Source organism: Rhopilema esculentum, chromosome 5 (assembly GCF_057945365.1).
Source record: "Rhopilema esculentum isolate cy_ngs chromosome 5, ASM5794536v1, whole genome shotgun sequence".
NCBI classification, from domain to species: Eukaryota; Metazoa; Cnidaria; class Scyphozoa; order Rhizostomeae; family Rhizostomatidae; genus Rhopilema; species Rhopilema esculentum.
In genome coordinates, this window is record NC_142819.1 from 10,190,352 (window position 1) to 10,203,057 (window position 12,706).

General features: G+C 38.7%; 1 protein-coding gene across 3 annotated transcripts in view; it reads right to left on the reverse strand.

The window, feature by feature from the left end:
• Window positions 1-12,706, reverse strand: part of LOC135689510 (E3 ubiquitin-protein ligase UBR5) — a 39,162-nt gene that overhangs the window by 11,863 nt on the left and 14,593 nt on the right. For 2 of the 3 annotated variants that reach the window (XM_065206758.2, XM_065206755.2), the window contains exons 20-35: window positions 12,345-12,434; window positions 11,812-11,907; window positions 11,461-11,542; window positions 10,971-11,114; window positions 10,507-10,641; window positions 9,836-9,953; window positions 8,503-8,829; window positions 7,666-7,812; window positions 6,755-7,024; window positions 5,460-5,607; window positions 4,584-4,747; window positions 3,078-3,399; window positions 2,012-2,402; window positions 1,516-1,736; window positions 657-820; window positions 159-311 (exon numbers count right to left, since the gene is read on the reverse strand). In XM_065206758.2, coding sequence (XP_065062830.2) covers window positions 159-311; window positions 657-820; window positions 1,516-1,736; window positions 2,012-2,402; window positions 3,078-3,399; window positions 4,584-4,747; window positions 5,460-5,607; window positions 6,755-7,024; window positions 7,666-7,812; window positions 8,503-8,829; window positions 9,836-9,953; window positions 10,507-10,641; window positions 10,971-11,114; window positions 11,461-11,542; window positions 11,812-11,907; window positions 12,345-12,434 — 2,972 coding nt within the window. Of the gene's footprint in view, window positions 1-149; window positions 312-656; window positions 821-1,515; window positions 1,737-2,011; window positions 2,403-3,077; window positions 3,400-4,583; window positions 4,748-5,459; window positions 5,608-6,754; window positions 7,025-7,665; window positions 7,813-8,502; window positions 8,830-9,835; window positions 9,954-10,506; window positions 10,642-10,970; window positions 11,115-11,460; window positions 11,543-11,811; window positions 11,908-12,344; window positions 12,435-12,706 lie in introns of all 3 variants that reach the window. The other variant, XM_065206756.2, reaches the window with a different exon arrangement.

A 12,706-nucleotide genomic window follows, 5' to 3' on the forward strand; every position in this document is an offset into this window, starting at 1 on the left:
GCCAACTGATGCCTTAACAAGGTGTATTGTGCATCAACTAAATTCTGTCGACAAATCTGAGCACGTTGCACGAGAGGCATTGAATAGTCACAATTGAAACTACAATAGCAAACAAATTTTTATCAACACAGATTGCAAACAAAACAAACCTTACGTACCGCTTTCTTTTGACATCAGGATTCCAGTTGCGCGCGACTGACAGCAGTGAGGAAGTCTCCCTTCGGTTGTGTCCTCCCTTCTTCATTTGTACATCATGCAAGGGGTGGTGTGGATGTGAGGGATCCGAAACTGCAGTAAGAGATGCACCGAACCTGAAAAGGCAAATGGATTGATCTAAAATTGAAATCGAGCAACTAACAACTGTTTATCTAATCACACAACGATTGTCCATCTCTTTTACGTTCAAAGACATTCCGCTTAACAACAGATAAACTTATATTTGATCCATAAAAAAGTAACAGCATTTTATGCTGCGTCTTCGTGTTACAATCAGTTCTTACTTTGAGTAAAAGACGCTCTCTGTAGCAAAAAACGTAAGGCTGAGCCCCAAAGGTCAGAAATTGGGACAGAAAATTGAAAGGAGCTTCACAGGAATAAAAAGAAATTGAATTTCAGTACGTATGCACGGTGGTACTATGCGAAAATTCGCGAGTTACCTCAACTGCGCCTCCGTTGTTTCCATGACTTTCCACAGCCATTGCCACGTGCTATCGAGAATTCCATCGACACTTGCTCTGGCTTTGCGCATGCTCTCTTTCTTGATCGGAATGCAACAAGGACTTAGATAATGGTATGTTGTTAACGAGAGCACATCCGAAAGCTGGAACAAATATGGAGAGGAAATAATACGTATGGCGGGAAAACAAGACAAGGCATTGCGGTCAAATGTGGCGAAAGCATTGCCAGTGAGAGAGAAAATTGAAACTTCAGAAATAGGCCGCCTAGAGACAACTTGAATGCAAGAGACGAAGATAATACCGATAGAAACATAAAAAGTCGGATAGCTTTGGAGGTTCTCAAGCTTAAGTCACTATTAGAATAATTACGGGGATCCTTAACATAACAGAAGGTTAAAAGCCTTAACAAAGCGAGTTCATTTCGAGAAAATGTTATGCTTCGTAAAACCATTCTAATTGATGTACAAGATATGGGACTGGTAGGAGCTCAGCAGAAATTCCAGGTTTTCCTTATCCTTTGCAAAGCTTTGAGTTTTCGGGAAACGAAAGATAACTACTATACTTCTTGAAAAAAAATTACAACCCAAGGGCACTTGGAATAAAACTAGATAGATGTCCCTCAGATATAATTGCAGGAGTCATTCGAAATAAATGTCCAATTATTTCCAATTCACCGTAAGGGCCTGAAATCTTTTTTATGTAGGCTACATGCAAAATACTATGGGGACAGCAAAAGTGCTAAAAACTATTTCGAATGCTGTACTACAGAAATATCCAAAATTTAACTGAAGTACCAAAACAGAAAGCAAAAATATCAATTTAAACTTGTAATCATTACCTCTTTCATTATGAGCCCAAACGTTCTGGCCAATGCACTTGGCATACAAAAAACAGTATTTCCACCGTTGTTTATGTCAGCGTTTGCACTGGCGCCAGATGCGTTCCTCCTTATGTTATTTGTACCAACATAAACATGGGCACCACCCTCTGCAGCACCTTCATATGGCTGCGCATTGCGCACGGCCCACTGCAACGCATGCGGCGTTCTGCTTGACTCACCTGTGCAACAAAATAATTGGGTGACCATAACAAAAAAAAACATTTGTCTCGTCCATTGAGTTAAAGAGCATTAAATCTTTATGCGATGAACAACTGGTGTTAGTACAGGTATATATATTTACAAATTTCTGAAATCCCTACATCTTTCGCATTAAGGTTCTCAGGATTGATCATTGTGGGCATTCTGCCATATATCAAGTCTAACTGTTTATAGAAAACACCGTCAAACTTCAAAAACGACGCTTCGATATAAAATAGAATGCATAAACACATACCAGATATAAGTCCATGGACGATTGGCTCAATGAGTGATTCATTGACGTCATCATCCTCCTCCTCAATTTCCCCATCTTCATCGTCATCAACGTCAGCTGTCGAATCCTCCCCCGAGTAGTAATCAACAGTCTCGTTATCATGTCCTCTCCGGCCTTCGCCCAGATCAGACCGAGAATGGCCTTGTCTGTTTGTAACATTCGCTGTACTACTGCGCTGGCTGTCCTCTACATCTTCCGCATTGCTTTCGTCACTGTCGCTCTCGCTTTCGGCAAGTAAATCGAGTTCCATGTCAGATTCGGCATTGTGGCTTTCTTCGCCGTCCGTATTAATCTGATGGTCTTGCTGTTCTAGTTGCGAAACCTGGCTGCTTTGATCTTCTTGATTGTGTATCTAAAACAAGCAACGAAATTTGTTGTTAGGGCAGATGGGAGCTTAGAGGAAGGTCTGTTTAACAATTAGACGAAATTTTCACTTCTGGGTGTTTAGCGAACATGATTTTTTGAACATTCCAAATTAAAGGTGATAAAAATGTAAAAGAATTCTATATTCAATTTAAACTTTTACCAACCTAGTGAAAAAGTCAAAATCATGAGCATTGATTAACGACTATGGTATTCAAGACAGATGTTGTCTTGAATTTTGTCAACAGAGTCTGCACGCAGGCTAGCAAGGGTGGGAGGGGCAAGGGCGTAATGGAGGCACCTGGGGCCCTGAGGAATAAAACTGGAACGGGACTCCTGTTAATGGAACAGAATAGCAACATGTAAAGACAATTTTTTCGTTAACTAGAAGGAGGTGAGTTACATGCTTTGATTGAAGAACTTTTTGAATTGTTGAAAGCAACATAGACTTGAGCGAAGTTTCAAAAACATAGATATCAAAATATATTGTGGGCCCACTTTGATCGGGGACATTTAGTTATCAAACTAAGGTGTTCTAAACTCCGTTACGCCACTGGCAGGATGGTGGGCACTGGAAGGATTCAGACATCCTTGGTGGGCATTCAGACAACAGACTTTCTTTTGAAGAGAACCAGAGTTAAGATGGACTAAACAAATCACCCACATCTAACTCGCTATCTTCTCCTCGATTATGTCTTTGCACTCGACCGCTGTGACGTCCGGGTTCAAATCTCACGTGGTGACCACGTGTGTTGTCATTTGCAGACCTCGAAGGGAGCGGCAGCACAGAAAAGAGGTCTTCGCACGCTTGGTGACCTTCCGTTGGCATTGGCGACAGCGTGAACGGGGCTGAAGGATAAACAACTCCAAGTCTGACTGGTGCAAAAATAGCATCCGCGATGCAGGCTAATTCCTTCGCAGCTACAACGTTTAAGGCAGCGAAAATTCGACGGCATTTTAGGAGAGGCAGCAGCATACCTGGCGTCCTAAAGGCGAAAAAGAAACATAATAATCATTAGCAAATATAAAGTAAAAGAAGCATTGGAAACGTAAGATTCACTACATACATACAGAGGGACAATGAGAGATAAGACACATCAGGAAAGACGAAATATCGATACGCAAAAGATAAAAAGGAGAAACATCACAAGAGAAAAGGCTGTACAGCCTAAATCGCACAGGAGAAAGGTGTAGAATAAAAGATTGAGGATTGCCAAAAACGTCACGACTGACTATATTCAACGAGTGAAGACTAAGGGATATCAAGGCATTTTCATTGTATCTGATGGGCTTGCTCGCTATTAGTGGCGTTCCTAGAATCATCGTTTGGCCTAGATCTACGTATTGTAGATATTTCGGATGTAGTTCCTCAGAAAGGTATACTTGCAAAATATTTCCTGCCGCCGACCATGGTGGAAGCTTTCACTAAACCCCTCTAAAATATTGAGATGAGTAAAGAAGGAAAAACTATGAATTTTTCTTTGGATCTTCCTTGTTTCTAAATCTTTGTTGTAAACTCATATTTGTAAAACTTTTCTGTCGCTAGCCATGTGGCAGCCTTCATTAAACCCATGAGCAATCTAAACATGGTCTAATGATAAAGGAAATGATATGAATATTGTCTATGATCTTCCTTCAATCCAATTTGATGTTGTTAATATTTCAGATTAATAATATTAGACTTAATAATATCCCTAGAATGCCATGCTCTTAAAATTGTTCCTGCCCCCAACCATGGCGGCGGCCTTCAAGAAACCCCTGAAACAATCTTAAAATTGCGGGCCCTCACTTTCAATCACATTATACCCCAGCTATTGTGTAGCCACCAAGCCACAAGGTAAAAACATGAATATGAAATCTAGTCTACGAAATTGAAGCCGGAGTCTAAATGGAATCAAGGGTCTAAATGAACAGCAACAAAAAATAATATCGAGAAATAAAAAAATTATGAAAAAAATTCATTTGCATTTTTAAAGAGATTTGAAAGTACAAACAAGATAAAAGCATAAAATTCAGTATCTGAAAGGTGACATGTGCATGCAAGTTACATCTAATGGAAAAGTTTATTTATTGGAAAATAGTTAGTTAAAAAGAAAGGGCCAGTAATGGGCAGTAAACAAAATATTATCTAAAGATGAATTGTGAATCAAACCAGGAGATTGATACGTACGTTTTTTTCTTGGTTGTGACTGGTCCTGTAGAAGAGGCTGAAACAACAAACACTCTGCATACAGAGCGGACAAATCGTCGAGCCACTACAACCGGGTCAGGATCATCATTGAGCTTCGCCTCGACCATAACGTTCTCTAATGTTCCTAGGAGAGCTCTCAGATACTGAAACGAAAACAAGAAGTATAAATGGTAAAGCCTCCTTCAGATATAGATATTTTCAGAAAAATAGCAAAACAGCAGGCAAATAAAATCGCCCAATCATTTCTCCTTACTTTCAAAGCCTTGTAAAAGCGACCACATAAAAGCAGACAACGGGCAAGTTGTTACAACAGACAACTCTCTACAACGGACAGTAACTCTTTACAACGGATAGCAACTCTTTACAACAGACAGTAACTTTTTACAACAGACAGTAACTTTTTACAATGGACAGCAACTGTTTACAACGGACAGTAACTCTTTACAACGGACAGCAACTCTTTACAACGGACAGTAACGCTTTACAACGGACAGCAATTCTTTACAACGGACAGTAACCTTTACAAAGGATAGCAACTCTCTACAACGGACAGTAACTCTTTACAACGGACAGCAACTCTTTACAACGGACAGCAACTCTTTACAACGGACAGTAACGCTTTACAACGGACAGCAACTCGTTACAACGGACAGCAACTCTTTACAACGGACAGTAACTCTGTACCAACAGGTGTCCATTATTTGGAGGTTTTACTGTAAATTGATTATTTAACTATCAGGAAAGAACACAAAAATACATTTCGTATTGGCGTGTACCGGTAAAGAACTATCTAAATTACTTCGTTAATCCTTGAATAAAACGATTAAATCGGCTGAAAGAAAGCTCTTTACCTACCTCAGCGTTACACTTGAGTAGCAAGCAGTGAACGAAGTTGTCAAGACGAGCAGTCCCCTCTTGACTTTTCAAATACTGAGATTGTTCTCCTGGCGAGAGGATGGTCGATCCAATCATATTTACAAAGTTATCATCAACCGCTGCTGACCTATTTGAAAAGCAAATACATTTTAGGGTGTATTTGTAAAAATTGCCTTATTATTTCATAACCTATAATTCGTTTCATACACAAATCAGTGGCGGACACTTGGGGGGCGATCGCCCCCCCCAATACTTTAGAGAACAATGTTCTTTTGTTCTAAAACAATGGGAAATGTGACGTCATCTTATTAAAACAATAGGCTTGCCCCCCCCCCAATATTTGACCAAGTGTCCGCCCCTGACACAAAAATTATATAAACCCACGATTAGGTTCTTTTTGCGACCTTTTCAACAGTGATACCAACCAAAATGTACTGCAAAGAACCTTGAAAATACTGCAGGAAAATCTTGTTTGCTGTTGGTTGCATCCCCACCTCCAAGAAATTTAACCACACAAAATGCTAGAGTCTCACTTTAAAGAGTATTCCCAGGGCGGAAATTCCAGGAAAATGGTGGAAATCCCCAGGGCGGAAATTCCAGCAAAATGCGATCAAGGTGTTTCTACTGTGATGCCCCTGGGACTACCCACTAGAAAATTGTATAAACAGGCGTCAATATCAAGAAAGCAAAAGACCCGATCGAAGGTCCCATTTTCGTACAAACAGTATACAGTGATCCACTGGCAGTTTTAAAGGATATTGTCTCAGAAAGCAGGATTTGGGTTGGAGAGACTGAAATCTTCTAAGAAAATCAAGGATGTAAGAATCAAGAATTGCTGAACAGCGCTTATTTTAGCGCTTTTATCAATGAAGTATGCAAGAAAAATGAGAAGTGTTAGAATGACATGCACGAAGAATTTAAAAGAGCAAAGATAAGTGAATTGTTTGATTACATAAGGCGTTGTTTTCAAATTCAAAGCAAAGCAAAGAACATCAGCCAAACCATCTTCTTGAATAACTTAGTGATATTTCTAGCTTTATAAACAAATACACTATCTGGTCACTGTCGAATATTTACACATGCAAATGTGATGGAGGAAAACAGATTGTGCTTAAAAAGGTGATAAAAAGAATAATTCTCAAATGAATCTACATCCTTTTAATAACCTTTTATAAAATGAAGACCGAAATTCCTTTGAATCCTAAACGGTCGTTGATCTTATAGTTACAAATACAATAAAACTACGGTGAAAAGCAATGGCTACGTAAAAATACCTAGCAGTCGAGCTCTCATTGCTACTGCCCGACATCAACATCGATCGCAGCGCCTTCCAGTCCTTGAGCACGATTTCCAGCGCCTGTTTGGCAAATTTGGGCGGCTCTAAGTCATGTGCCGGCAGGGTTGGCTGCAGAAGCTCTTGACCTCTGGCAGTTGCAGCAGCCGCTCTTGATTTGGGTTCTGATGACTTGTTCGAAGTGTATTGGCCTTGCTCAGAGATTTGGCGGGCTACAGTCTTGGTAAGGAAGAGCAGTATATGTTCGCCACTAGGGGATGCGAAAATGGATGTGTATGAATATATCAGAGTAATATAAAATATCGTACAACTGGAGAGTGCTGAAACTTAGCAGATAGTAAGATGGGGGTCATTTTGAAAGCAAGCCCCCATAAAAGTAAGCTACGTCTGGATTGAATTGAATCAAATTAAAAATCCGAGCTGGATTAAACAATGATGAAAATTAAACTGAATTAAATGGAAACTTGAGAAATAATACAAGGGACCAAAGATAGAGCTGAATCGAAAGCATGAAGTAAGGTTTAAGTGAAACGTCAATAAAATGGTTAACTTGCTTATGAATATTGAATTGATACAAAAACTACGCAACAGCCTTGTAATGGTGTCTAATGGTGTATAGAAATACAGTATACCCAGATAACTTCAACCATTACTAGAATCGCGGACTAGCTTCAGAATTGTCTTTCTTCGGCACAAACCATTATGTATGCATTGGGCAACCATGCACAGAAGCCGGGCGGTTCTACAATGGGCCTAGCCACGGTTTATGATTAGCGCGTACAGATTCATCATAAGCTAGAAACGATAAGGCTTGATGCGAGAAATAACAAATGAAAAGTCAATAAATATGGTTAAATTGCTTATGGATATGGAATTTGTAGATATACACACTCTTTGTTTGGCCTCGTTGCCAGATCTGTCTCCTTAATGAGCCTCTTTAGCAGCTCTAGTCGCGCCTTTTGATCACCGGGGATTAATGCCTTGCATGCACATTTCTCCCAGCAATCACAATACGCAGTGGGCGAGGTGCGCTTCAGCCTGAAATTAGATCAAAATATTGGAAAACCTGTGCAGGCGGACGTTGGTGGGACATGAGACAATGTCATTGGATATAAAATCCATCACAAATCATACTTCACGTGATTACTGTATAGTAAAATCTATCGAAACGACCAGCTTTACAATCCGACACATAATTCTTAAAATTACCCTTCCCAAATCACAGAGATCTTTCGATTACTTTTTTAAAAACATATAAAACTCTTGTGAAAACTATTTGCTACTAAATGCAAAAGCTTCTAAAAGAAAAATCACTACACTGAAATTAAAGGGTGATGAAGTTGGCTTTTACTGGGGAGAGGAATGAAATCAAACACCCTTGCAAGTTTTACGTTGTGTTCAACATGTTTGATTTGAAAACATTTTACAAAATAATTAACCCAACAGAAGCAGGCTGTGCAAAGTTTGAGTGAAAATACTGGGGAGAGAATACATTCTGATGGCTTTTAGAAAAACCATATTGGAGAAGGCTTCAAGATTGGGACAATTTATATGAAACCTTTACTTACGACGTGAGAAACGATAAGAGCTAAGTAGGCCATTAGCTCTTATCATGCATGAGTTTGGCTGCATACATTAAATACAAAATGTTACAAGGATTGAAGTTGGCAATTCTGAAATAACTATATTACAATCTGGGCTGTTTACACGACAAGGAGCGTTACGTACTTGCAGTCGTGTCCGACATGACAGACTCTGGCGCACTCGGTACAACAACAAAGCGATCCGACAAGTCCACACGTCCGACATTCGAAGATATCTTGATTGATATGTGTTGTTCCAGTCCACGTGAATGAGCAGGTGTCGTTGCAACAGAGCATGTGAAATGGAGAAAGGTTTGCATCGTTGGAGGGAAAAATCATGGACATGAACAAATCATTGTCCAGCTTGTCGTCTATCATTGATTGCTTCTGTGCAGCCTGGAACAGAATCAAAGCGGCTGGGTAGGCTCTCCCGCGAACAGCTGACATGAACGGAGTGCACCCTGTTGCATCCCTAGAAAGAAAAGCACTCAATGTATCACTTAGGTTTTGCATAGACAGCACAGGTAGATAGGTTAATTTAATACCCCTTCTTGGTGCTATTTGCTTTGTAACTTAACAACTTAGTTTTATCATTGCCTTTAGCGTATCATTGAGATTATTATTTGAGCATATTTGAGGGAATCTTCAAAAACTATCAAAAACTGACAGCCAGAAAACACTTTCATACTTATCATAAAATTGCAATACTTGAAGAAAACAATCGAATTTCATCAAAAGAACAAAGCCATGAAACATAACACAGAGTCAATTTGAACATGGATTTCTTTGTATTTGAAATAAATTCTGTTGAGCTTGAAAATCCACTTGGCTTTAAAATACGGTAGCTGCCAGCTGCCATATCTCTATAACGTGGAAGCTTAGACATGCAATTACTTACAGTAAGTGCCTGCATTTTAGGTCTGAAATTAAAATGTTTCTTATTTTCAAGTATTGAGAGAAGTGTTTTATATTTTCTATTTATGCTCTAGGATGGTTGCAGTGTGTGTATTCTATCCATAGGAAAATTTATACTGTAGATTGTGTCTTATACACTACTGCCAGTAATATTGAATAGACATATGGACGGTACTGCCATAAAGCTTGACTTGATTTGACTTGACAATACCTATTGATAAGAAACTTAGACCCTCATAATGAAAAGTCTCTGTTTATAAGAAAAACTTTCTGAGGCCTCAGTTCAAAAAACCGTATCTTATATGGGGGCACTTACTGATACCGACTAAGGATATCTATGCAAAAACGCACATATATCCAAATGCTGTAGAAATATCCGCTATTAAAAGGAAACAAATGAAAATTTCCAAAGATAAGAAGGAAATTTTTGAGACAATAGTATAAACGTGACATGTAAAGAAAAATGTCTGTATCAAAAGCATAAAAAAACCCTACATATTAATGACGGACAGGCGTGAAGTCATAACCATGGGATGGAGAAGATATTTCAAATTCAAACTCACTTTTCTTTCAATAATGTCACGAGGTGATTTTTCATTACGGCGTGGGTCACCAGTGTGTTCAAGCAAGGAATGCTGTACGATTTGTCACCCACAGGGATCCATTTTGCGTGATCGTCTTCTGTAAAACCAGGGGAAAAAATCAGTATATATATCGAAAACATGGAGACTTGGAATGGTGTATAGAAATACAGTTTACAAAGATAACTTCAACCAATATTAGAATCGCGGACTAGCTTCAGAATTGTCTTTCTTCGGCACAAACCATTATGTATGCATTGGGCAACAATGCACAGAAGCCGGGCGGTTCTACAATGGGCCTGGCCACGGTTTATGATTAGCGCGTACAGATTCATCATAAGCTAGAAATGATAAGGCTTGATGCGAAAAGTAACTTCATTTCTACGTTAATACAGAAACTGAAAAAATTCTGATATGAAAGAAATAAAAAGGGCAAACTACATATGTTGTGTAGGTATGTTGAACTTAAAGCCAATTAAGTAGATTGTGACGAGACTTCCTCAAAAAGTACATCTTGCCCAACCCATCACTGCTTTCATATTATATATTACATATTGTATTGAACATTAAAGTCAGAGTTTTTTCTTTACTTGAAATGCTCGAATCTAAGTGAAGGGTGTCCATCAAAGGTGATCAGAGACAAATCGACCTACCACTCGATTGGCCTTCTTGTGTTGCTCTTTCAGGAGGCCAAGAAGTCGTGGGGATAGGTAGTTCCAGGGGGAAGATGTCATCCATGTCTCGTGACGAAGCCCTTTGCGTTAGATCCAACGATTTCACCAAATTTGCTAAGACATAAAGTTAAGTGATAAATACAAAAGAATTAACTCGAAACATTGTAATTAACTCGAAATAACGTTAAGAAATCACTTGGATGGCTTTTGGCAAATAACAAAAGGTGACGAGAGCCAGAAAATGACAAGGAAAATAATGTATTTAGTGACAAAACGCGTAGATATTTATTTGAAATTTCAGGTCCATAACTAACGAAAAAGTTGGTCTTCACTCTCGAGAAAATATACTTGGACAGATGTATTTATATTCCATATCCAAAATATAAAATACATGGTTTTGTTTCAATCGACAAACCAAACTTTGAGCAAGTTGGTAGACTGACCTTGAGCTAGGCTGTCCTTGTCACTGGCTTTCGAGCTTCCACTTGGCTTGGTTGCAGCTGATTTCGGTAAACACATAGAGACTGCCTTGTGTATGATGTTTCTGTTGCCATCACACTTTTCGTTGACCATCTCGTCCACCATTCCTGGAAATAATCATTTTCAGTTATGTATAAATAACAAAAAAGCTGAACCTTTGATCCAAAAAATAAAATACATAGCTGGGGATAAGATAGGTGGCTAGTGGAAACTTGCAATCGATTTGTCTTGATCGATCCTGAGAGAAGTTAAATGCGCTTGGAATTTTGAAAATTAGGCCAAAATTCTGTGAATAGCAGAAATGGTCCTAAACTACGTTACATTAAGGAAAACTGAAAGTGAACTAGCAGCTTCTCAATGAAAAAATAGCTACATTAATTGAAGCTTCTTCGTTTGTTTTGGTAGGAAACGAAATATAGAGGAAAATTATCTACAGGGAAACACTGAATATACCTGGTTCTTTTTCCATAGCCTGCAAACTCTCTCTGATGCCTTCAATGTCACATTTTGATATGCTTTTCATTAATGCCTGACTCTGTTAAATTGAAATAAGAACACTAAGAACGGAGACACATACGACGCCATACCAAAATTAAAAATACGAAACTTCTTTGCAAGATTACACCCTTGGAACTCTAAACCCATTGCTTTAAGAGCTTGACAACTACAAAGTATAATACGCCTGGCAAGAATGCAGCGAGCTAACAGGCAAACGTTCTATATATATAAACAGAGATGCTTAGCTTTAGCTTTAATACAGAGATGCTTAGCATTAATACACGGTCAGGTTATGTAGATAAATACCTTGATGATGATCAAAGCAAGAACGGCATGGGAGATGGTGGAGCCAGCTTTAACTGCGTGAGAACCCATTGCGATACACGAGATTGGTGGCAGATTCTGACAAAAAGAAGGCAAAAAAGGGGCTTGGAGAAGAGTTTACAAAAGAAGACATTTGGAACACATGGACACATGAACAAAGGACATTTAAAACAATGAATATGGCCGACTGCGTTGACTTGGATCCTGCAAATCATGCTGAACTGTCCAACAAAAACAATGCCCGGTAAAACTTTGAATGATCGAAACCTGAAAGACATCACTGCTAAACTCGCCGAAACAAATTTGGGAAAAATTCACAAATGTGACAGTGAAGCGAGCAACATATACCGTACTAATAAACAAAATATCTTTAGTTTATAAAGAATTATATTTACTATTGAACTAGATTCACCAATCTCAAAAAGGCTCATAGTTTTTTGGTAGTACAATAGAATTCAAATATAGCCTTCCCAATACAAATGATTGCAAGTAGAAGTTATAGCAAGATGCCTTACCACCCAGTTCGGATCTTTTATTCCGCCAATATAGTCTTTGATGAGTGGAAAAACACAGCCATTTCCATCGCGCAACAGAATCAAGGAATCCTAAGGAAAGATCAAGATAAAAATCAAGATTGCAAAATAACTTGATTTTTTAGAGGTCACAGAACCTGAGGAACTACTTATAACCAATAACTGGGGCAGTATTGCAAGCAGTTCTTTCTTACGGCATATCTCCCCTTAATAAAATTTTACAAATCACTTGACATTGTATCAAAAGAGATCGAAAAATGGTTTATGAAAACTAGATTGCAATCTAACATAGATAGTCCCTGACAGTTAAATATTTCGCATCGATATTTAATCTTAAGATATAA